The sequence below is a fragment of the Electrona antarctica genome (assembly GCF_951216825.1).
Source record: "Electrona antarctica genome assembly, chromosome: 17".
NCBI lineage: Eukaryota > Metazoa > Chordata > Actinopteri > Myctophiformes > Myctophidae > Electrona > Electrona antarctica.
Window position 1 is genome coordinate 15,375,931 of NC_136798.1, and position 27,120 is coordinate 15,403,050.

Sequence of the window (27,120 nt, forward strand, 5' to 3'; positions counted from 1 at the left end):
AATCTGGGGTAGAAACATATCTCTATGGGTACAAGTGGAAGGTTACTTGATTTATTTTATTAACAGTTTGCAGAATTGGTACAGTTCAAGGAAAGTACAGGTCAATACAAAATGTGCTAAGAGGATAAAACCAGAAAAGGCACTATAAGACTTGTTTACATAAGGGTCCTCCATTTTCAATTCATCAAAACATTTAAAGACAAACAAAATACACTTCTATGCAAAATAAATGAAAGAAATCATCATATACACAGGGATTCCCAACCTTTCTATTACCACGGAACGGCTGACAGTTCATAAAATGTTCATGGACCGGCATGGCTGGGGGGTGGACAGACGGGGGTGCGTCGCGTGCACGCATGATTGTACCAAAACACGGAAGACAGTTGACTAGTCAGTGGATGTGCATGATCTAAGACAGTGGTTCCCAAACTGTGGTGCGTGCACCCCTTGTGGTGTGCGAGCGCCTTCTAGGGGGTGCGCAACATGAAAAGTCTAATGGTGGTGCTATGGTTTTATTTTAAATATATTAACATATTATGCCAATATATGGCAAGTAATGCAGAATATAGCCTATGCTGCATATATTATGCCATATTCAGGTTCATATATGTGCATATATGTGGATAAAATATGTGCATATATGTATATATATAGCTTATGCAATTTATATTTCCATGGTGCATCAGCTAGGTCGGGAGGTAACAGGTGGTGCATGGCCAAAAAGGTTTGGGAACCGCTGATCTAAGTTAGTGATTCTCAAGCTGTTGGCCATGAGGATATTGAAAGTGGGCCCCCAAAAATGGACAAAACACTATGATTTTATCATTGTAATGATAATATAAAAAGTTAAAAACTTAATGTAAAAAAAGGCACAATTTTTTTCTTTAAAACCTTGACATAATCTCTGACTGGGTTTTCCTGTCTGCTTCTCTGCTTTTCTTCAATGAGACCCTTGCCATCTCTTTATCTATAGCTTCCAGGTACGGATGATCCTTCCCATGAGCCACCTCCATGATGGCTTTAGCCTGTAAATACACACACACACACACACACACACACACACACACACACACACACACACACACACACACACACACACACACACACACACACACACACACACACACACACACACACACACACACACACACACACACACACACACACACACACGTAGTGTTCTTCACTTTTGTTCACAACAATTTGCGGCTGCATATGTAGCAACTGTATTGTATAGTAGTAAGTTACTGATGCACTATAGGCCTATTTGAAGATGTTCAGCTACCCACTAAATCATTACCTTCGTGAGAAAACTCATGGCCATGAGTGGTTTTTCGATGTTGTAGTAGCCTCTGGCCAACTTCAGGTAGATGGAGGACACGTTCAGAGAGTATGGTGGATACAGCTCACTGCACAGGACAAGGAGGATTTGCACAACCATCATATGTATATATATATATATAAAGGTATGACACGCGGGGCGATATGGCTATTTAACGATTACGATTAATGAACGATTATGAAATAATAATAATGAAAATAGCAGATCTATAATTGTGTGATCTTGTAGAGCGGCTATTTTCTCTCTTTTTGTAAGCCACCATTGTACACTGAAGTATAATACAGGGTTAAGTGGTTAATCAGACAATCAATTTAGTCAATAATAAAAAAATCTAATCAAATCGTTGATCATTGATCAAAAATATATATAGTTATGTTTTTTGAAAGCTTCTTTATTATTCAATTAACCTGCAAATAGCAGGTTAATAGCCCAGCCCTATGACTTGCTCTCTGCAGTTTTTGAGATTTGAGGCCATTCCAGACAGTTGCAATAGGCTACCTACCTGTAAGGTTTCACAATTTTCTCGCCATAGTAGATCGCATTCTTCCAATCGTCCATATAGAAACACACCCCCATGGCCTGGTAGTACATGTGGAGCATGTACACGTGGGAGTCATCAAACACAGTTCCCATCTTGTCCAGGTACTGTTCACACATATCCAGCAAGTCGCTAGGGGGTGCAAGAGAGTCAAGGATGCAATGGCACAGGCTGAACCTGAAAAGCTATTGTTAAAAGGTAGGCTACTCAAATCAGACTCTTGATGCTACTTTGTTCATTCAACAGATTTGAGTGAAATAATAAATATTTGTCAGGGTAAATATGGTAACCGACACACAGTATATACAGTAGCTACTTACATTTACTTTAACTTTACTTTGAATTGCATGTACATTTACTTTAACTTTACTTTGAATTGTATGCATTTACTTAAGAGGCTCTTGCAGAACAGTGGATTAGTGTGCATATAGTTTGTTCAGCACTTTGCTGACAATACACAGTATATTGTTTGTTCAAGCCTCTTTACTACTATTAAAGGACCACTTCACCACTTTTCAACCTATCTCCTATCTATAGTTGGTCCTCACTAATGTTCATGATAAAATGCCACAATTATTTTCTACTCAGACTAGGATGCCATCCTAGTCTGAGTAGAGTGGGCAGTTCAGAAACCCGCCCACCAGTGACATCATCGATGAGGAATCCAAGCTAATAGAAACGGAAGGCTTTCTATTCCTGAAAAGTTGCAATACGATAATGGAAGCCATCATTCTCACGATAATAAAAATCTAAATATTATTATTTTTAAATCTTGTTTAAAAAACAATCTGCCTAACGATGATGTCACTGGTGGAAGGGTTTCTGAATTGCCCACAGCCCTCCTATGAGACACAAACTAGAAAACAAAGTAGAAAACAATTGTGATATTTTATCATGAACATTAGTGAGGACCAATTATATGAAGATACGTTGAAAAGTGGTGAAGTGGTCCTTTAACTTATAACCATGATTTGAAAGTCAATGCTAAAGGGGAACGCTTGATAGGCTTTTCAAGAACAGGTTCCCGGGCGCTATTTATACCAGTGGTTCCCAAACTTTTTCATATCAAGGACCCCTAAATTGACATTTATTCGCCTGCGGACCCCCATTTAAAAACATATGCCAGGGACCCCCATAAGAGAAGATTTGTATTACGGTTCTAGGAGTACAGACCCTTATTTATGGCATTTTTATCTCTAGGACCCCAATTTATATTGTAAAATCAATGTTAATTTAACTCAACTCATGGAACCAGTTCCATTTGTACATTCTCTGAGTTACAGACCCATAAGGGTCTATTTGGTTCCTAACTATCATTTAGGTGGGGACCCCCTGGAACTCTTTCAAGGACGCCTGGGGGTCCCCGGACCCCACTTTGGGAACCATCGATTTATACGATCAATGGACCAGGGCCTTATGGGTGTGAAAACCATTACGTAAGGAAGGATATTTTTCTCGTCCTCCTCCTTGGCATTTCGGAACTGTACGATGACCTTCTTAGCGTAGCGGACCATGTTACTGATGACGTCTGGCTCAATGGGATCACTCCGCTTACGCACTTTGAGCTTGACGTTGTCCTGAGACCAAGGAGAGAAGATGACATGTTAGAGTTGAGGAACATTAACCACTTGTGAATTAGAATAATTCTGTTCTGTTACCAACGATCTGTCAATACTGCTGTGCTCTTGTGTGTGATGTTGAAGTGACGATTTTGTTTGTTCATTGTCCATCATTCAAAAATGTTTCAAAAGATTATCAGAAATGTTCAAAAAATAGGGCTTATATGATTAATAATAATAATGTATTTATGCATATTTGGGTCCCGTGCAGACAACAAATTCCCCTTTTGTGTCTCGCGTTGAAATGGTTAGGGAATCCCAGGTTTATAATGTTCGGTTATAGTGTTCAGTGACGGTCTATGTTCTTGTCTGTTTTTAGTTTTCAGGCTTTTTCATTACTTACCATGGACTTAGTTTTACATTCGTGGCAGTCACAGGTGAAGTAGTAGCAGTCCTTTAACCGCTCGTTTCTGTCTTCTGTTGCGTATATTAGGTCTATGTAGCTGATCAACACCTTTGGAAGGCACAGGAACACACACACACACACACACACACACACACACACACACACACACACACACACACACACACACACACACACACACACACACACACACACACACACACACACACACACACACACACACACACACACACACACACACACACACACACACAAACACATTTGAAATGTTTATTTATGTCCACATAATGAGAAGTACAGGAATACCTTGTACAAAGGACATAAACACTGCCAGTGCAGTTTGACAGTGGGAGAGCAGCCAGTTACAACGTGCATGGACGGCAAAGCATCGTTACATACAGTACAGCTGACATGTCGGACACAGGGCAGCAGACATAAATCATGGATAAAGGAATCAACGCCTCCTCCAAATTGAGCGGCTTCCTATAATGGCTGAAACTGAACAGTACTTCGCTAACTGCTTGGCTCTCCTTTTGGAAAGGCCGGCCATTTGTAAGCACCTCACAACCAACTTATGCACATGCCCTAGGCTGCCAAAGTTTACATCTGTAGCCTAGCTGTGAGATAGAGGTCTGCACTAGCTGCTGATACTTCAGCACTTTGGTTAGAAAGGCTTCTTCCAGGCTATAGTCAAAGGTACAGCCGACCTTGAGAATGAACACCTCTCTATATGGTTTTCATTTACAACAATGACATCAGGGGTGTTAGCTGAAATGTTAGAGAACACAGAATCATCATTACACAGGTTAAACATCCTCGGCTTCACAGTAGAATGCTTATAAAGCATGATGGAGGACCTGAAAATGGAAGAGATGTCTTTCGATATCAAATCCACCATTCTGTCATGCCTACTTATGTAAAGGCCCCTGTAAACATGGCAACCATTTAAGATGTGGGACATGGTGGATACAGTGAGGAGCATGATTGCCTGGAAACCAGATGGAGAGATTAAGTTTAGAAGGTAGAACCTGTAATCTCGCTTTCAAAGTAAAAACAACAATGCACTCATCAATGGCAACATTTTTGAACACAGAGTGAGAGACAGAATGATCCGCAGCAGGAAGACATGCAGTCTTTCCTTGTAATCTCAACTCAGTCCAATGTTGTCGCTGTCTTTGTTGTTGTGCCCATAGGAGGCGACCTCGGGCATTAGTCAGTGGAAGTTGATGCTCCGTTCCACACACAGTCATAGTCGCTCTGACAGAGATACTGGGGTCAGATATAACATTCTCTGAGGCAGCCACCACCTCAGAGTTAGACCCTACCCACTCCAGGGTAACGTCATGCAGCCCAGCAGCACATGTCATTTAGGTCTGGCCAGTCTGACCACACACCAAAGCCAGGAGAGCGACTGTCCAGCTTTCCATTGGGTTTCCTATTGAAGCCTAGGAAGCTAGGACCACTCCCCCTGGCGAACCACTCGCCAGGGGGACCTTGCGTCTTTTTAGGTCCAAGAAAAGAGAAGAACGAGCAAGCCTTCTCACGTACTGGTCATCACCGTTCAGCAAATTCAACAGATGGGAGAGACGCGAAGCAATATAAACCCATTCAAAATTGGGGACCCCCAGACCACCCTCACCTTTACTGTGAATATAATGTCACGTGTTGTGTGTGTGTTTAGGCCAGTCCATTGTCTCACTAACTGTACAGTTTTGTCAGTCAAAAAATTGTACTTCAGGTTTCTCCTCCACATCTCCGTCTGGGATCAACGAGTTGTTTATTATCTGGAGTGTCTAAAATAATGTCCTGCAATTGGCTTACAATTCCCGGTTTAGAAACTGTTGTAAATCTTTGGAAACTTTCACCTACGCCCAAAATAGAGATGACTTAAAGTTAAGGGGCTAAGAAAGACCAGTTGGTTCACATGGTGGGTCTAAAAATAACCCTCTTTAGTCAGCTGTTGTGTTGTAGGCCTACTGCTTTTCTGTCTGAAGCTAAACAAAAAACATCCCCCTTCACACATCACATCCCCTACCCCCTTGTAACACATACAGTACCTTGTCCCCCTATCCACACACATGCAGCTGTCTCCTCACCTCATCACCAGGCTTCATATCCTGCACTGCTCGTATTTCTGCTGCCACTCCTTTGTATGTGACAACTACGCTTGGTACACAGCCATGGTTTATGAGGGCAACACTGAGGGGAGATGGGTAGAGAAGGTAAACAGGAGTAGAGTGTTACAGTATGTTACTGGCCTCATTCATGCATCTCTCGTCCATGTTCGAAAAACAACAATAATGTATTTGCAATTCTTTTATGTGGACCCCAGAAAGACTAGCTGGTTAGTATGGCACCAACTATGGGGATCCTTAACTCATTGTATTGTGACTTTTGTTTTGCCCATTAGTGGCATACACACAACCATGTTACATTTTTAATCAGCAGTGATAGAGAAACAAGTCTTGACTATTATGAAAATCCATACCGCACCAAGTCAATCAATTCTAATGGGCCCGATTCACTAAGCTGGTCGCAAATGATGTGCTAATAAAGGAAGGTGTATTTTCTCTAAGCAATAAACGGACATGCCATTCATCAAAACGCTGTGTAAATCTCTGATATGTGTGTACCACTTGTGTTCCTCATTTTTGTCTGATAGTCACAGGCGTGTTGACGCTGGGAATTATTTGCATTGTTCACGCCCCATTTAAGACCATAATAGGCAACCAGGAATGTCCAATGTCAGTGTAAAACATGACAACGTCACCACTCCTCAAAATGGACAAATCTACAAACTCACAAAGCCTCTCGACGCACAGCATGACAACTTATAGATCAGCGCAACGTTAATAACATAATAGCCAGCTCGTAATAGCTGTAATGATAATAAGAATTTTGTTTACGAAGTTAAACCTCACGACATACGTAAAACTTGGAATGGATATTATATAAGCCCTTTTAACTGAACAATTGCTCACTCACCTTTGCAGAGGTAAAAATTTTGATTCTGGAATCCGCCAATATCCGATATTTATTATATCGCTGATTATATCAGAACTTTATTTAATGATTACTGAGGGGAATCTCAGACGAACCCTCCGCTATAGTAGTATAGATTTCATCTATACTGTATTCTCATCAAGGTTAGACTGCGTTCATGTGATGAGGTCAATATTATTGGGCGACATAGTATAACAATGCATTTTTTTTTTTAATGTTACATTGGATGACATAGTGCAGCATGGCATTGTCATTGATATTGAAAGACATTGTTTAGCATTGCCTTTTTGCTGGTTTACTGACATGATAAGTATATGATATATATATACACCGGTATATATATTGGGTTTAAGTGGTTACATTGATGAGGATTTAACTGTGTGTGTGTGTGTGTGTGTGTGTGTGTGTGTGTGTGTGTGTGTGTGTGTGTGTGTGTGTGTGTGTGTGTGTGTGTGTGTGTGTGTGTGTGTTGTGTGGTGTGTGTGTGTGTGTGTGTGTGTGTGTGTGTGTGTGTGTGTGTGTGTGTGTGTGTGTGTGTGTGCGCGCGCATGCATACGTGTGTGCGTGCGTGTATGTCTTACTCTGGGTAGAGTGCAGTACCCATATTATGGGACAACTCCTCATCCTCCACTGTGAAGCAATTACAGCCAACCTGTTGCACAGAGAGAGGAATCATTACTAATCCTATTAATGCATTCGCACCTGTTGGATAACAATTTGGCCGTTTCTCCTCATTTTTAAGAATCCGTGGTGAGTTAGTTGAGAAATCGTCGGCAGATGGTTAGCGTTTCAGACTCCACGGGTGCTAGACAGGTGAGAAAGTGGTCAGTGCGTACTAATGCAATTCTGTGTCAATTCAAGGTAGCAGACAGCAAAAGTCGCAAGCTGACATTATGAGCATCATTAAACAGAGCATGACATCACTTGTGATGTGTGTGTGTGTGCGTGTGTGCGTGCGTGCGTGCGTGCGTGCGTGCGTGCGTGCGTGCGTGCGTGCGTGCGTGCGTGCGTGCGTGCGTGCGTGCGTGCGTGCGTGCGTGCGTTTAAGCTCATAGTGATTGTGCATTGTGATGTGAGCTTGTAGATCAGCTATTTTCGCGACTAGATTTTTCATTACCTATAGAGCAGAGCGTTGCAGTCCCGCCCCCTTTCATGACGACGATAGGCCCGGAAGAGAATTCCCCATACATTTTTTCCATATATGTTTCAAAAAGTATTTATTTAAAGACCTTTTAAGCCTCGGACAAAGCCAACTCTTGTTGTGACAAATCATGACAATAAACATGTTTTGGGCCTATCAAATATATATATATATTATATATTAATATTAGAAATGATTTGATCGGCACAAAACATTGAATTTATTGTCATGATTTGTCACAACAAGAGTTGGCTTTATCCGAGGCTTAAATGTCTTTAAATAAATACTTTTTGAAATGTCTATGCCAGGTTGAAAGTGATAAAGTCTGTCCATGGGTTTTATAACAGTAATAAACAGTATTAAGTAGAGCTTGTGACTAAAGTACAATGCATCCACTGGAACACAGGTTCTCCCCTAGCCTGGCATGGCCAGACTAATATCACTGCGTAGAATTAGTCTGGAACTTCGGTGTGCAAGATTTATTTCAAACAGATTCCAACGTCACAGCAAAAAAGTCTTGCATTGAATAGTGGGCTCTGATTGGTCACCCACAACTTTGGGGTGAGCAAAATGTAATTCAAACTGAGGAGTGCCAGACCAATATTCCCAGGGATTTATTTTCCTTTGGCAATTTTGTCTAGTTTCCAGGCTAGTTCACACACACACCCCACACACGTCCTCCACAGTCCACACACACCCCATTTCATGTTAAGTTACAGTTTTGTACATACAATGTTTCTGCTGGAAAACGACTACTGTACGGGTGTCTTCACACTACCTGTGAGAAGAGTGCAAGCAGATCATGGTGATCAGGGAAGTCCAGGTGTTTGGAATAGAAGTGATGCAGGCTGGCGATGTCGTGCTCGTTAATCGATTTCCTCTCCTCGTCCACATCCTCATCTGGTTTGGAAAATACACAGTGTTAATTACATGAAGGTACAATGTACCCATGTGCAAAGAATATAAATACAGAATAGGCACTAATGCACTGCTCCACTTTAAAAGCGATAGTTCACCCACAAAATTACTTTTTCCCCCTATCAATTACTCACCCCTGGAGACCCCTGAATTCATGGATATTTTTTCGGTTTTGGCGCATTCATAAGCCAATAATTTGATGACCAGGACCATAGGGTAGTGGTTCCCAAATATTTTCGTGTCAAGGACCCCCAAATTGACACTAATTAGCCCGCCGACCCCCATTTGAAAATATATGCGAGGGACCCCCATAAGAGAAGATTTACTACACCAAACCAGCCAATATGTGAGCTTGTAGGCTGGCAATTTTCCGGGAATGTTTGCCTATTATGACTTGCCCAGAATAGGGATGGTAGGGTTCATGTGGTTAACACCATATGGCCACTAGTGTTACTCAACCCGTGGCCCGTGGGCCACATGCGGCCCCTGCTAAATGTGTCTGCGGCCCTTCATGGTCATACCAATACAAATATTATTAGTTATTTTCATTGTTTTGAGCGAGATTCTAGGTATATTGTTTGTTCCAGAGAAAGTGATATGGCCTGATGTCAGCTCAGTATTAACCACTTATGTATTCACCTGTGCTAATCTGTCCATTATATGTTCTCTTCACATTGTGAATGAAGACTAATTTTGTAACTTCATCATTAATCACAATGTTTTTGTTCATTGAGGTTTGGCCTTATAGATGTAAATGTGTTTTTTACTGTGTTTCCTTCCATCTTTAGACTAGTCGTGTAGTCTGTTACAAAATAAAATTGTAAACGTTTCAAAAATAATACTGATATTTTTAGCTTGCGACCCTTGCACTTTTGGAATTTTGCCGAGTGGCCCCTGAGCCATCTTAAATTGAGTAGCCCCTGCCATGAGGTTTGCCATGACTCTCAAAGAGGTGAAGGAGAGATGAGACCGATATAGAGACCTCCTGTGACACTAGAGTCCATTTATACCACATCAGCGACTACGCACTGACTCAGCGTCTTGGGGGTAAACTGAACCTGTCCCCTCCTCCCCACACACATGCACAGTAGAATCCTCACTATTAATGTATCCATCTGTGCACTCAGTTTAAGCAGCACTCATCATTTTAGTGTGTACATGCTTGCGCACGCACGCACGCATGCACGCACGCACGCACGCACGCACGCACGCAAGCGCGCGCGTGCGCACGCACACGCACACGCACACACACACACACACACACACACACACACACACACACACACACACACACACACACACGTATGTGCACACCATTAAGATGTCCGTGCCCATGGCCGACGGTGACAAGACAGAGGTCTGTAGCAACAGAATAGAGGGTATGCATGTGACATGGATCATCATACCGGGATGTTATGCGGGAAGCCAGGAACGCCTACTGAGTGGCAAAAAAACTACTTTCTGGCCTTGACAGCCCATACATCCAAACAGAAAAGTCCTATTTGATTGCATGAAACGACGTTAAACAATGTTAAACTCACTTTACCACTCGATTTGCCACTCACTTTATATTATATATGCGCATACCCTCTATAACCTCTGTCTCCTGCAAGCTGAATGGAACTAACACTATGTATAAATAGATGGTGTGGAATGCTTCACTACTGCCAGACCCAGTGGTTCTCAAAGTGCGGTCTGGAGACCCCCAGGGGTCCATGAAGGGGTTCAACCACTTTAAACCTAGATACATCAGCTTGAAATCGGGTGAATCTTATTTTCAAGAAATCTTTTTAATATTGGAAACAACACAATTCTTGTATGGGAGCATAACATATTTTCCACGCCCAAATATATATTAACATTACCACTGCGCTGCTCCTCATGATGTAGGCCTATACCAGGGGTGGGAAACTTCCACTTTTGTTTATCTACCTGATTGGTGATTAGACTGGGATAGAGGAGGTCAATTGATCGAAGACAACCATTCTTTTATGTGCATACCCGTATTTTTCCAAATAGTAGCCCGGGCTGTTAATATGCTAAATCGATTTGTACCCCGGCCGTTTATAAGGAACCAGGCCGCTATTTGCAGTAGGCCGTTATCTATTTTTGCACTTGCCTGCACCGGGCCATTATTTGGTTACAGTTCCTGTGGAGCATGTTTTTTAGTGCAAAATAAAAAGGTATGATAAACATACATAGCAGGCAAAGTCTTTTTGATTTAATATTGAGAATAGGGGAGCTTATCGGCAGCTCCTGCTGCTTAATTGATTTGACCCAGATTCGTGCAAACAGACTGGCATGATGTAATTAGTTTGGTAGCACAGTTGTGTAAAATTCCAATATTATTATAAACATTTTAAAAGGCTGTCATATACTCTTTAATATATTCTTTCAAATGAGGTTTGGCCTTATACATAAAAATACATGTGCACAGTTTTTTAATGAATTCATTTTCAACTATTAATTAACCGCTGGGAAAATCGCTAATTGAGAGAGTGTAGGCCTAACAAGCTCACCAGAGTAATCTAGTAAGAGAGTGGCGACACGCTTTGATCTTGCCGCAAAGCGGGTGCTATGGTCTATAGTTCCAAACATTGGAACTATCCCATTGAGATAGAATGAGCACTTCCGCATTCCCATTGTTACAATGGGACTCAACGCTAGTGTCGCCACTCTCTTACTAGATTACTCTGAAGTGCACCACAGCTCAGTCAGTGCACGAAATATAGGCTGCATGGCTAAGAGGGCTTGGGCATTACCCTACCATCTCTCTCCATATCGTTTGATAAAGGCATAATAAAAAACATGATTTATACACCCAATGAAAATATAAACTTCACGGAGTAGACCACTTGGAATTATAACAATCGGTTGAGGATTGTCTGAGTATGGGACGAGTTAAATCTCAACTTTTTGCAGGATGCGCCATTGCGCTGAGGACTTTGTGGTGGCGGTCAGAACCTGGGCTGTTATTAGGTAGTGGGCGGTTATTTGAGTAAGGGCTGTTATTTGGAAATATACAGTAATAAAAAAAAATCATACCTTTATTATTCATATTATATTATTATTGACTCATTCTTTGTTTGGTTTCATTATTAAATTATTGACTTATTCTATGCTTTTAATTAGCAACGAAAAGATTGCCCACCCCTCTGAATACGGTAAAAAGGTTTGTTAATTACACTCTGAGTGTATAAATGGAACAGAATGGACCAGTAAGGGTCCATTTGGCTACATTTTTCCAAATTAATTAAATGAAATTATACCGATGTTATGGCAAATGTGTCAGTGTGGGCATGTTTGTGCGTTTCTGTTGAATGATGATCCCTTACGTGATAGCAGCTCTCCAATCAGATTAATCTTCTCAGACACACATCTTTCTTTCTGTTGTGTCTTCTGTAGAAAAAAGCATTAGCAAAAAATTAAGCTTTGGCAACACTTCTTAATAATATCTCTATTAAAAAAGAAAAATAATGCACAAATGTCTGTATACAGCACTTAGTACAAATCAATTCAATATGACAGGGTCATAGAGTCAGAGTCCAAAATACATTTCTGATCTTGTGCTATCATGTTAGTTACTGCATGCGAGAGTGAGGTCTAGCCAACACAACTCGGGATTCCCGGATCGCTGCCCTCCACATTTTCCTATCTATTATATATTAATGTATATATTATTATACCGTATTATACTATACTATTATACATATTGTGCTATCATGAACCATCCACCCAGACCTCTCAGGTCAACTGGGACAGGTCTGCTTTCTGTCCCCAAAATCTGAACTTAAAGCATAGTATGAAACGTTCCCTGTGTTTACAAACAAAACAATTAATTTATATTTTTTAGTTATTTACCAATCATTTCCCTCTATACCAGAAGTCATCAGCTACTGCAGTAGTAAACACACTAACTCTCTACTCTCTAAAACTAGAAAATATTAGGCTCTGATTAAGTGGCTCCTCCAATACGTTTTGGAAGTTATGGAGTCCATTCTTTCAATTTGTCCAGAATTTAAATCCATCCCTGATTGAATCTCTCAAGATAGATTCAGAGCTCCGCAGCTGAATCTGTCGGTAACACCCATTACAACATGTATATTTGTTGTTATCAGGAATGTAAACAACGGAGCACCACCGGAAGTGGATGACCAAAGGAGAGTGAACATCCGTTCTACACAGGGAATTGGGCGGTGCCTTGAGAGGCAAATTGGGTGGAATGTTGATGTGATGATAACCGTGACTAAAGACAAAATCGGAAGCGGGGGAGCCTACAATAGACCTAACAACTCGTATTTCATAATTAGGAACAGTGTTGGAATGAAATTATCAAGAAAGACCCCCCACTTACCTTTTTGGCAAGGATCCTGGCCACCAGGCGGACTGACTCTGATGGACACCATTTCGGACCATACGCATTCATTGCTTCGCACTCCAGCTTGTGCATAGCCCAATCCCCTTTCTGACACACACACACACACACACACACACACACACACACACACACACACACACACACACACACACACACACACACACACACACACACACACACACACACACACACACACACAGACAAAAAAATAAGTTTGCAACATGATGCTTGAGACATAAACTGACTCTTTTCACAGCAGCCATTTTGAGGTACTGTAAACACAGCTAAAGCCGGTTAAATAAATGCACCAAGTCTCTGTGTGTACGTGTGTACGTACGTCTGAAATCCACGTAACTCGAGAACCGTTCGCACGACCGATTTAAATTCGAACGGGCTCCAATGGGCACCACTCTAGTCCTAAAAATGCACCACGTCTCTGTGTGTACGTACGTGTGTATGTACGTCTGTAATCCACGTAACTCGAGAACTGTTCGCCCCACCGTGTGTGACACACACACACGTTCCACACCACCACAGGGAGTGCAGTGCCCGGTCTTGAGTCCGTCGGATACACCGTTGTCCAGAACCAGCACAAATGCCTCTGCCCAGGCTCTGGACCTGATCACCCCTATATCTCCATATATGGAGATGGCCTGTTCTGACATCACAATGAAATTCTGACATCACAATGATGTTCTGACATCTGCATAGAATCCATATTTGGGGATGCCTGACAAATAACTCCATATATGGGCATAAAAGGGACACAGACATAATAACTGGGTGGGGCATTCATTTCCAACTTGCATCGTTCCAAGTAGGACAGTGCCCAACGGGCATGTCTTTCATGTGGATTTCTTTCATTTATGCATGTCTGTGTACAAACATGAAATTAACCTTACAAACATGTTGCCTAGCTGGCACAAAGTCGCACCAAAATTAAACTCACCCACACTGCTGGTCTATAGGGCGTCTAAGCTATGCTATGTACAATACATGTATGCCCCTCAACACAATGATAAGCTCCCAGTATACTGTACAGTGGTCCTGTCCTTGACTGCCCCGTGTCCTCCAGTGCACCTCTTCTGGTAGGTTACACAACCCTATTGGCCTGAATATAAGACTACGATTTATTTCAATTGAAATATCCTAAAAAACAGTATTATAATCGGGGACTAGACAATTTGGCATTCAATGTTATTTTTCCACAAATGAGTCTTGAAAAATGGGGGTCGTGTTATAATCAGAGTCGTCTTATATTCGGGACAATACGGAATCTCTTCTCCACCTCAATCAGATCTTTGCATGTCTATCTGTGGGCTCTACTGTGGCTGTACTTGTATACAAGGAAATAAGTCACCAGGACCTTTTTGTGTTATCCTTTTGGCCTAATGTCTTACTGTACCATGCACTGTTTACATTTCTAAATTAGTAATAAAGTATTCAATCACTCAGAAAAGTAACCAAGAACAAATGAACAATCAGATGGTAGAGGTGAGCAACTTAAAATTCCTGCAGTCATTCCTTCTTCCTCTTCCTCCTCGTCCACTTGTTTCTTACCTGGCAGTTGACATTGCAATAGAAGGCTTTCTTGCACTTTCCACATTTAGCCAAGCGCTGTTTCCTGTGAATAAACAGACATTAGGTTTTAATGAGCAGCATGTTACAACATGTGTTTACATACATATATACTCTTGGATGAATTGTTTACACACACACACACACACACACACACGCACGCACGCACGCACGCACGCACGCACGCACGCACGCACGCACGCACGCACGCACGCACAACCAACACAAATCTGTCTTCATGTCTAGATTATCCCCTCAGAACAGAAAAAGACGAAACTTTTACATTCCTCTCTGGGAGGAATGGAGACAAATTTTGTCTCCATTCCTCCCAGAGAGAGCAGCAGTTGTTTGCAGGAGTTCCTCCCATTGTAAAAGACAGATTCCAAAGACTTTTAATCCTTCTCTGTAGTATTAATAGAGCTGACCTTATGGTAGACATACCAGCTGTCAACAGCCGCAGCACTTGTAGTTGCGACCGTAGATCGCATTTACTATGAAAACCTGCATCTCCCGTCTGTCCGTCCGTTAGTTAGTCACCCCATGCCTCCATATATGATCACGCCTCGTGACATCACACCTCCATATATGGTCACGCCTTGTGACATCACTGTGAGAGTGTGAGATCATGCCTCCATATATGGGCACGCCTCGTGACATCACGCCTCCATATATGGTCACACCTTGTGACATCACGTATCGTATATGAAGATCACGACACTGACCTCATCTAACCCTGGATAACCATACATGGAGAAGACTGATCATCACGTAGATTTGCATATAGAGCCAGCCAGCTACTCTGCATCTGACCTCAAACCTCAAACCCTTAGATCTCCATATATGGAGCTGACCTGTTCTGACATTCCATATGTTGTTGATCCTACCCCACCCGTCCTTCTTGTTCTGACATTCCACCCTGTACAGTCAAGACACGCTCCATATATGGCCAGTACACAATTCACTCGATATGTTCATTTGACCCCCCATGCCAAAGTGCCAACGCTCGCCCAGCAGTCTACTGTCACCCAGGCGGATGTGTGCCATGCATGCAACGTCGCTTCTCGCCCCCAGGGCATCTTACTGGTATAGTATAGGGACATCAGAACAGCCCTAAACGCAGTTTTGAGGTGGGTTGCTTCCACTGTGCTTTGTGCAGAGTCAAGTCAAATCCTGGAGCAGTCTTGAACGGATCAGTTTGTTGCCTGTCCAAAATGTGTTTTGCTGGATCCTCGGGACCACAGCTGATTCATGGGGAATGAGAATTCTCAGAGCTTGTTCAAAGATCTCAGTCAATTAAATACAGCAGATTGATCGTACAAACAGATTCTTGCAAAAGAAGAGCATTCAAAGAGCGTTAACATAGTCAAATTGCATAATTTCTATTTTCGGTAACACTTGCAGATAAGGGTCATGAAATAATGATTAACTCATGATTAACTAATACATTAGTTAAGCATTAGTTAATCATTATTTCATCATGAATTAATGATGACTTCATCATGAATTAACTGTAGTTAGTTAATCATGATTCATGGCATTCATGATTTCATTTATAGATCAGATTTTTTCGCCCAAATCTATGCCCACGATGAGTGCTCAAAGGCGGGTAGGTTTAGTCAGCAGACGGTCTCTCTGGAGGTCCTTCCTGGTTGTCCCCAAGGGTATTTTTTCTCAATTCTATGCCCACGATGAGTGCTCAAAGGTGGGTAGGGGTCCCTGGTGTTTTATGGATCATTTTTTGACTCACCCATTTTGCCCAAATCTATACCCAGGATGAGTGCTCATAGACGGGTAGGGTTAGTGAGCAGACTCGGCCTCTCTGGAGGTAATTTTTCTCAATTCTATGCCCACGATGAGTGCTCAAAAGTGGGTAGGGGTCTGTCCGAAGCTCTCCCTGCATGGTGCTTTATGGATCATTTTTGGACTCCCCCATTTTGCCCAAATCTATACCCAGGATGAGTGCTCAAAGGTGGGTACCCCTACCCATCTAAACCACCTGGTGTTTTATGGATCATTTTTGGACTCCCCCATTTTGCCCAAATCTATACCCAGGATGAGTGCTCATAGACGGGTAGGGTTAGTGAGCAGACTCGGTCTCTCTGGAGGTAATTTTTCTCAATTCTATGCCCACGATGAGTGCTCAAAGGTGGGTAGGGGTCTGTCCGGAGCTCTCCCTGGTGCTTTATGGATCATTTTTGGACTCCCCCATTTTGCCCAAATCTATACCCAGGATGAGTGCTCATAGGTGGGTAGCGGTTAGTGAGCAGACTCTGTCTCTCTGGAGGTATTCTTTCTCAATTCTATGCCCACGATGAGTGCTCAAATGTGGGTAGGGGTCTCTCCGGAGCTCTCCCTGGTGCTTTATGGATAATTTTGGACTCCCCTCTTCAGAGGTCTCCCTGGTAGTTTATGGGTCATTTCTGGACATTATCATCATCATGAACTAGCTGTAGTTAATAGTTAGTTAATGGTTATTTGTACCCCAAAGTAAAGTGACAACATTTTCATCATGAACTAATCATGAACTAGCTGTAGTTAATGGATATTTGCACCCCAAAGTAAAGTGACAACATTTTCATCATGAACTAGCTGTAGTTAATAGTTAGTTAATGGATATTTGTACCCCAAAGTAAAGTGACAACATTTTCATCATTAACTAATCATGAACTAGCTGTAGTTAAGGTTATTTGTACCCCAAAGTAAAGTGACAACATTTTCATCATGAACTAGCTGTAGTTAATGGATATTTGCACCCCAAAGTAAAGTGACAACATTTTCATCATGAACTAGCGTAGTTAATAGTTAGTTAATGGATATTTGTACCCCAAAGTAAAGTGACAACATTTTCATCATGAACTAGCTGTAGTTAATAGTTAGTTAATGGATATTTGTACCCCAAAGTAAAGTGACAACATTTTCATCATGAACTAATCATGAACTCTTGATTAACTAATCATGAAGTAATCATGAACTGGAAATTTGGACACAAAGTCACATCAATATAAATAATAGTGAAATGCAATACTAACAATACAATACAATCTGAATCCAAAATTACAATTACAAGCCACCTTCAATATTGCCATTTTTTATTTACAGCCACACCCTCCCCCCACACAGAAAACTAAAAACAAAATGTGATGTATATCAATAACAAAGTGTTAAATGGCCACTTATTACCAAATAGACAGCAGTAATATGAAAAATAACAAACAAAAAGAAAAGCCAGCAAAAATATGAAAACCCTTAGTTCCGTTGTCATTGGGGCTCTTTCATCTGAATTGTGACATTGTTCGATTGGTCTTTTTCCTACCACACAAACCGTGAGGGAGGGGAATCAATGTTGCACCATCAGTGTCCAGACTTGGATCCGTTAGCTTGCCATCCAATATGCACTGGGAATTTATCTGGGGAATTGTTGGGTATGGAGAATGTGGAGCCTCACATGGACCTGGGCTCCTCAGTGGATGGGAAGGGAAGCGCTGTCCTCTTCTCCATGTGCTCCAGGGGATGAAGATGGGGATCACCCAATCTAAAAAAAAACTGACCTATGGTAGATCGGACAAGATCCAATAGCATGTTATTCACACACTCTGTGTAAAATGTTTTTAAATCCCCATGAATTAGTAAAAATTAACACCTTTTTAACTTGCATTAATTAGCTTAATCATTTAATTTTTATAGTAATCATTTCAAATACATTGAAAACCATTCAAAATAATTCAAAGTACTTATTTTCTTTTACAATGTTTCAAATATTCACTATATTCAATGAACTGTTCCTTTTCCACAAAAATACTATGAAATGCTCCTTTACGTATCACAATGCAATGAGTTAAATTGCATAAAGTGCACATTCAATCGCTTTACAGGGTGTTTTGTGCAGTAACTGAGGTATTCATGACTCAAATGTGCTTAGTATATCTCTCCCTGGCTAGCATCAGGTGAGAGATGCACTAAAAATGTACATTCAATCACCATAACCCAAAATACTCATGTACAGGAATAAGTGTTTCAAAATGTAAAACACCATTTAAGATAACCATCTTTGTTCTACATTGTCTCACTCACCACTGATCAATGAATGAATGGGCTCAGACTGCAATGTCACCTGTACTACTGGCTGCTCAGTGATTTGCAATACTCACTCTCACACTGCTCTGCAAAGTTCAAAATGACACAATATACAAATCAGGAGTTGTCTAACAACATTAAGAATGTGGATGATTTGAATTGGAAGATTATTTTTTAGTCTTACCAAGTGGATTGCAAAGATTGTTCCTCTGTGTGTGTTTACAACAACACATGAAGAACCAGCCATGTGTTCAATTGAACAGGAAAGGGGAGTTTTCCTGCTTAAATACTGACAGGAAGTGGAATCACTGGTAGGCTGGACATAAACGCTTACAGGCTCACTGATTGGCCACTTAGGTTAGCAATCACAGAGCCAGGTAATTTTAACCCTTTGCAAAAACGTGTTAGACATCCTGTTTGTTTGTTTGTTTGTTTTCCCTTTCATGTATATAGCTTCTTGGCATTTTAATCAGACTTGTAGAGCAACATTTTAGATATATTGTATATAACTTAAATGCATTCATTCACTGTAAAAAACAATCACTGAAATGAACGTATGTATCCTATTAACTATTTTTTAATTCAGCCTACCCAGGCTTGAAAGCAGGCAGCCAATTTACAAGTGTTAAAAACGATCTAAAATGCTTTTGAAATAACACACATTTAAGTTCTAAAATGTTGCTCCACAAGTCTGTTTAAAATACAAAACAAGCTATTTACATGAAAGAGAAAAAATGCAAAACAAACAGGGTGTCTAACAGGTTTTAAAGGATTAAAATTACCTGGCTCTGTGATTGCCAGTGGCCAATCAGTGAGCCTGTAAGCATTTGTGTCCAGCCTACCAGTGATTCTACTTCCTGTTAGTATTTAAGCAGGAAAACGTCCTTTTCCTGTTCAATTGAACACATGGCTGGTTCTTCATGTGCTGTTGTAAACAAACACAGAGAGACAATCTTTTGCAATCTGCCTGGTAAGACTAAAACATAATCTTCCAATTAGAATCATTCACATTCTTAATGTTGTTAGGCAACTGATTTGTGTATTGTGTCATTTTGAACTTTGCAGAGCAGTGTGAGAGTGTTGCAAATCACTGAGCAGCCAGGTGACATTGCAGTCTCAGCATTCATGAAGTGGTGAGTGAGACAATGTAGAACAAAGATGGTTATCTTAAATGGTGTTTAGCCACAATACATCCTGCCAATGATTTATTGTTACATTTAAGTATTTAAGTTCATGTTACATTTTGAAAGACAGTTTGTTACTGAAGGAATACAATATGAATGTACATGAGAATTGTGGGTTATAGTGACTGAAGGTACATTTTAAGGGTACATACTAAGCACATTTGCGTCATAAATACCTCCTAGTTACTGCACAAAACCCCCTGTAAACCTTTTGAATGTGCACTTTATGCAATTTAACTCATTACATTGTGATACTTAAAGGAGCATTTCATACTATTTTTATTTTTGTGGAAAAGGAACAGTTCATTGAATATTAAACATTGTAAAAGAAAATAAGTGTTTTGAATTATTTTGAATGGTTTTCAATGTATTTTAAATACATGATTACTATAAAAAGAACATGATTAAGCTAATTAATGCAAGTTAAAAAGGTGTTAATTTATGCTAATTCGTGGGGTTTTGGATCTTGTCTGATCTATCATAGGTCAGGTTTTTTAGATCCCATCCTCATCCCTTGGAGCATCTCACGTGGAGAAGAGGACAGCGGTTCCCTTCCCATCCATCGAGGAGCCAAGGTGCATGTGAGGCTCCACTGTCTCCATACCCAACGTTTCCCCAGATAGATTCCCAGTGCATACTGGGTGGCGAGATCCATGGTTTGTGTGGTAGGACAAAGACCAATCGAACACTGTCACAGTTCAGATAAAAGAGCCCCAACGAGAACAAAAACAAACTTTGGGAACTAAGGGTTTTCATATTTTTTCCGGCTTTTCTTTTTGTTTGTTATTTTTCATATTACTGTTGTAGTCATTTTTCTATGTCTATTTGGTAATAATAAGTGGCCATGTAACAATTACTATTCATTGTTGACTGTGTTATATTTATAAGAGCCAGGCCATTTTGTTTCATAGTTGTGTCAAACCATATTGGATAAGCAATGATCTTAACAAGTACTTTAGTTTTATAGTTGAGAGGAAAAATTGTGCTGCTGATTTGGATAAGCACTGTTGTTGGCTTTGTTAAAGGCCTTGCCTTGGCGGGCAGCAGGTGGGCCAGATGTGTGGATGCCAGTCCATTGGCGTCTGTGCCAGGGCTGTATCTAGCTCACCTGCTGTTGGCCCGGGTGGCTGGTGTCGGCCCCTCGGCCTGTGTCCTCTGCCTACTTCCTTGCTTTTGTTTTGTTGTTCTTTTGTATTTTACATTTGTATTTTGTATAATACTTTATTTATTTTGTGGTATATTTTTGTTTGTGTTAAGTGTTTTTATTTTATTTTTTAGTTTCTGTGTGGGGGAGAGAGTGTGTGTGTGTGTGTGTGTGTGTGTGGGGGGGGGGGGGGGTTGCTGTAAATAAAAAAATGGCAAAAATTGGCAATATTGAAGGTGGCTTGTAATTGTACATTTGGATTCAGATTGTAATGTATTGTTAGTATTGTATTGTTTTGCATTCACTATTATTTATATTGATGTGACTTTGTGTCCATATATCCAGTTCATGATGAATTCATGATTAGTTAATCATGAGTTCATGATTAGTTCATGATGAAAATGTTGTCACTTTACTTTGGGGTGCAAATAACCATTAACTAACTGTTAACTACAGCTAGTTCATGATGAAAATGTTGCCACTTTACTTTGGGGTGCAAATATCAATTAACTAACTATTAACTAATGATAGTTAATCATTAATAGAGTCCAACTCTCTAGTAAGTAAGTACAATGTAATGGTAGTTCATGATGAAAATGTTGCCACTTTACTTTGGGGTGCAAATATCAATTAACTAACTATTAACTAATGATAGTTAATCATTAATAGAGTCCAACTCTCTAGTAAGTAAGTAAAATGTAATGGTAGTTCATGATGATAATGTCCAGAAGTTACGCATAAACTACAAGGGAGACCTCTACAAGGGAGACCTACCCACCTTTGAGCACTCATCGTGGGCATAGAATTGAGAAAAACTACCTCCAGAGAGACCGCGTCTGCTCACTAACCCTACCCGTCTATGAGCACTCATCCTGGGTATAGATTTGGGCAAAATGGGTGAGTCCAAAAATGATCCATGAAACACCAGGGACCCCTACCCACCTTTGAGCACTCATCGTGGGCATAGAATTGAGAAAAATTACCTCCAGAGAGACCGAGTCTGCTCACTAACCCTACCCGTCTATGAGCACTCATCCTGGGTATAGATTTGGGCAAAATGGGTGAGTCCAAAAATTATCCATAAAACACCAGGGACCCCTACCCACCTTTGAGCACTCATCGTGGGCATAGAATTGAGAAAAATTACCTCCAGAGAGACCGAGTCTGCTCACTAACCCTACCCGTCTATGAGCACTCATCCTGGGTATAGATTTGGGCAAAATGGGTGAGTCCAAAAATTATCCATAAAACACCAGGGACCCCTACCCACCTTTGAGCACTCATCGTGGGCATAGAATTGAGAAAAAATACCTCCAGAGAGACCGAGTCTGCTCACTAACCCTACCCGTCTATGAGCACTCATCCTGGGTATAGATTTGGGCAAAATGGGGGGGTCCAAAAATGATCCATAAAGCACCAGGGAGAGCTCCGGACAGACCCCTACCAACCTTTGAGCACCCATCGTGGGCAAAGAATTGAGTAAAATGACCCATGGGTACAACCAGGAATGACCTCCAGAGAGACTGAGAGACCTACCCGCCTATGAGCACTCATCCTGGGCATAGATTTGGGCGGAAAAATTAGATCTATAAATCATCTACAAATCGTAGTTAACTAATGACGATTCATGATGAATCATCAGAATCATCATCATCATGAATCATGATGAATTCATCATGATTCATGATGAATTGTGATGAACTAATGATTAACTAATGCTTAACTAATGTATTAGTTAATCATTAGTTAATCATTAGTTCATGAACCGTATCTGCAAGTGTTACCCTATTTTCTATACCTGATTATGCAGCTCAGCTGTAGTGTACAGTAATTACAAATACAATGTCAGTCAGTGTACACTACAGTAATTACAATGTCAGTCATCAACTTGTCAAGTCTTTGTTACATTAATGATTATTACACTTGCAAGTTATCTTACATAGCCATTTGTTTAAATTAAATAAATTAAATGGTTAGTGATGTACATCACTAACCATTAGGTAAGGGAAAATATTTATACGTTCAGAGTTAAATGAATTTTTTCATGAATAAAAAGCACCAGAAGGATTTTTATTTCCTTATTGTGAATCTTTGTGAGCCTGTGCACCCAGCAAAATGTTTTTGTTTTCTACTGTGATCGATGATGTGATTAAAAATCCACAATTCTTTTATTTTATTTTTTTCTGAAAGTATCATACGGTTCATACCAACCCTGACAGAAAAAGGATAGTAATTTTGAATTAAAAAAAGAAAATGTGGACATCAGATAACAGTAAAAGATATTATGCAGATTACTATAGTATAGGCCTACTGCCCTACAAAGCCAAAGTGCAGTACCGGTAACTATACGATTTTGGACACACAGACTTATTTGTGTATCCCAAAGGTCAAATTAGCCTTTGTGATTTTGGAGGATAAACAATTACCTCAAGAACATATTAACAATTATCACGTATCTCATTTGGCTGACCAGTTGAAAGACTTTTAAACCAAATATCGGCCAATGTTGTTTCCTCTATTGTACTTGGCTTTGTAGGGCTATAGGCAGTGTAGTATTTTATATACTGGCCCCTCTCTTTTCAGCTCTTTAATAAAAAGAACATTTTCAGGCAATCAGGAAAGAGTATACCCACTTATCAGCTTAATCTTAGAGAACGTACCAATTTAAGTTTTATCAGTCATATCCTAGAAAATTCACTTGTTTATCTTGCAGGTGCACCTACTATCTGTAGGCCCTATTTTCTCTCTCCTGATTGGATTCAATTGATGTGTGTACCAACCTGAAAATACATTTTCTGTTTACTAAAGTATAGCCTATAGAGTTTTTAAAACTAAAAAACCGGACGTTATATAGACTAAACATTTAAGGGCTTTTTTATGCAGGCCCCTCTATACCATTCAAGGCATTGCTAGACTGAGCGGTATATGCATTGAATGGGACGTTATCATCACGTTTAATCAGACCATTGATTGATAATGATAGAGGTGAGATAAATGACTAATATAAGGTGAGATACTAGGTAATGAAATGAAATGAAATGAAATGAAATGATGAAATGAAATGATTACTATATTTACCCAGGGTATCTGGGCTAAGCTCAAGAACTTGTTTCCAGCCAGGCCCTGCTCATAGAACATTTCATCGTAGTGGTTCAATGCCTTGTTCAAGGGCACTTCAGACACTGATCTACGCTGTCCACAGCTCGCATCACCACTTTCCACCGTGATGCAGTGACTGCACTCATGCACTGACACAGCGAAAGATGAGCCACGTATAGGATACTCTCCTAATTAGACTCCGCATGACATTTTAGTTTTGGGAATGCACTGCAGTATGGGGTTGCTACTAGTCTATATTTAAGAATCACTCAGATGAACTGACAGTGAAGCAGTGTAGTCCGCATTGAATGCTATTTGTGTTTGCTGAACATATAAATGTCAGGAACTGAATCAATCAAACGAACTGAAAATACACTGGGTGGTAGTGGTCTAATTGTCTAATTGATGTTCCCATTACGCAATACGCATGCGTAAAGACTGGACTGAGTAGGCCTACTAAATTATTCGGGTGCGTAGCCTCCTCCTACAAATTGCTACAATACGCCTATTAATGCACATCATGGAAAGGAAATAACAAGGTAGAATAATTATGCATGCCGCATAAATACATACTTAGCAAAGCAGAAGTCGCAGTAATTTTCCCTCTCTTCAACTGCGAGGACGAAAGAGTACGGCGGGGTGGAGAAGAGAAGTTCGCCAACTTTGAATGGTTTGGTCACCCGAAGACCTCGTCCTTTAGCAGTACACTCAAACACCTCGATTCCCTCGATTTGTTCCTTCATTGTGCTTCCAAGGTCTTTCAAGTTCCAAAGGGCCCTTCGAAGCTGCTGTATTCCCACAAGGTAAGCGAAGATAGATTGTGGTTCCCCTTCTCCCCTTTAAGGTTCTTCACGTCACCGGGGTCCAAGTTACGGTTCACAAACTTCACAGCATCTGCATGTGACAAACGACGTGCCCCGTCGCTACAATCACCAAGGGGGTCATTAAGGGGGTGCCAGGATCCGCCCTGCCAGTAGATCATATCCAATGTGCTTTTGGCAGGAGGTTTGCAACTGTTACGTAACCATGTGCAATAGCAGCAGAGCAATGTGTAAGTGGTGGCCAGGTGGCCTACAGGCCTAGTGCATGTCCTTAAATTAGCGGTCATCTCCGAATTCCAAATTCTAGGCACCAACTTCCACCGAGTAGCCTAGCTAACTGTCTAGGTGGGCCGAATACCAAAGGACTCTGTGTCAGCTATAAGCTTACCCCCGCCCCATTTAATTTTTAATTTTGTTTTTACACAATGGGCGAAGTGAATAATACCCAAATAAGAATAGCCCGCTCTACTGCAAAGTGTGTTTTTTAGTAGCCTAAGTTAATTCAGCACGACATAAGTTAGTCGTGCTTTCATATGAAATGTACCCATTCTGAAAACTGTTAATACATCAATCAAATCAATCAATCAATTCGGGCACGAACAGGACTCCAATCTTTGGTTTAGACTTTAATGACCAGTTGTGATTGATTGATTGATTGATTGATTGATTGATTGAAAATGGTATTAATAGTTTGTAGAAAAAGCACAGTTCGAGGAAAGCACAGTTCAATACAAGGTCTGCTAAGAGGATGAAACCCAGAAAAGCACCAAGACTTGATTACATTGGGGTCGTCCATTTTCAATTCATCAGAACATTTAATTCAATTCAATACAATTAGCCTTTATTGTCTCAGAGGAGAAATTTGTCTTGGGCAGCAAGAGACAGCGTTATACATTACACATTTCGTACAAAAAATACAGTTCATAGTACAAAAAATAATTATCCTACCCACACTGTGCAAATGACATATGACATATGACATACAAATATAGGCCTACAGTACTATGCAAAAAAAATAATCATATCAATGGTTAGACATCAAAAGAAAGAATACAGTAGACCTAGCCTACAGGAAGGTGGGGGGGCCTTTACATTTTTTTACTTGGGCCAGTTTCGAATTGCAGTCAAGTGCTCTTCAGCTGAGTATTTCACATTCCATTACGACTATGTTGGCAGGCTTTCACATTTTTGTGACATTGCCTATAGCAAAATTAATTTAACCGCTTGTTTGAGCCGAATCTGGGTTGAACGTGATTAGTGGAACTCCCTCTGGTGTTGTGATCATGGACGTCGTTGAGTTTAGGAAGTAGTTTGAGAGGTACATGGGTGTCTTTCTGGTGTAACGAATCTTGTAGATGCACTGTCGTCTACCCTAAGCCATCCCAAACAACCAAAATGAGGATGGGCAGAGCCATAGAGTAAGACAGAGTTATGACATTGAGGGGGCAAAACACAGCCTCGTCACGTGATTCATGTACTCGCGCGAGCACATAGACTCGAATGCATTCCACAAACTTCCCATGAAGTGAACGGAGTTGTCTTACTACGGCTCTGAGCAGGGGTAAGGTGAGTTGTATGTAGGAGTAAGGCCAAGCGTATAGTACAGACTGGCCCCCGTAAAAAATAAGTCAAAGCATTTATAGTAGGATGATTTCCTGTTTTTCATAGAAGTGAATTGAAAATGGAGGACCCTGATGTAAACAACTCTTATAGTGCATTTCATGGTTTCGTCCTAAAAGTACATTCTGTGAAATAACATTTTCAATCAATCAATCAATCAATCAATCAAACAGGTGCTGGTGTGCTGCTGTGCCAAGTGTAGAATTTGTTTTCCTGTAGGCCTACTGGGGCCGTTCACACCTGAGACACAGCTGTCTCCTCGGTGTCTCCTGTGTCTTCTGTGTGTCACAAGTT

General features: G+C 40.7%; 1 protein-coding gene and 1 long non-coding RNA gene across 2 annotated transcripts; one reads left to right on the top strand and one right to left on the bottom strand.

The window, feature by feature from the left end:
- Nucleotides 1–25,264, bottom strand: LOC306941283 (N-lysine methyltransferase SMYD2-B-like). The gene is made up of 12 exons (XM_079526659.1): nt 24,959–25,264; nt 14,867–14,930; nt 13,283–13,393; nt 12,264–12,324; nt 8,789–8,910; nt 7,451–7,521; nt 5,963–6,065; nt 3,846–3,956; nt 3,334–3,460; nt 1,848–2,022; nt 1,304–1,412; nt 1–1,028 (listed from the first exon to the last, which is right to left on the bottom strand). The coding sequence occupies exons 1-12, from the start codon at nt 25,126–25,128 to the stop codon at nt 888–890; spliced, it is 1,365 nt and encodes a 454-aa protein (XP_079382785.1). The 5' UTR covers nt 25,129–25,264; the 3' UTR covers nt 1–887.
- Nucleotides 19,868–20,980, top strand: LOC306941293. Its single transcript, XR_013792121.1, has 3 exons — nt 19,868–19,928; nt 20,024–20,091; nt 20,627–20,980. It is a non-coding gene; the product is annotated as an uncharacterized lncRNA (long non-coding RNA).
- Nucleotides 25,265–27,120: the final 1,856 nt, after the last annotated feature.

What these genes read in the sequence shown, in the direction of transcription:
- LOC306941283 (XM_079526659.1), bottom strand. Translation starts at nt 25,128, where the DNA reads ATGAAGGAACAAATCGAGGGAATCGAGGTGTTTGAGTGTACTGCTAAA. An exon ending in CCAGGATCCTTGCCAAAAAG is followed by an intron (nt 12,325 to 13,282) that starts GTAAGTGGGGGG and finishes TTTCTACAGAAG; the next exon opens with ACACAACAGAAAGAAAGATG. An exon ending in AATGTAAAACTAAGTCCATG is followed by an intron (nt 3,461 to 3,845) that starts GTAAGTAATGAA and finishes CCTTGGTCTCAG; the next exon opens with GACAACGTCAAGCTCAAAGT.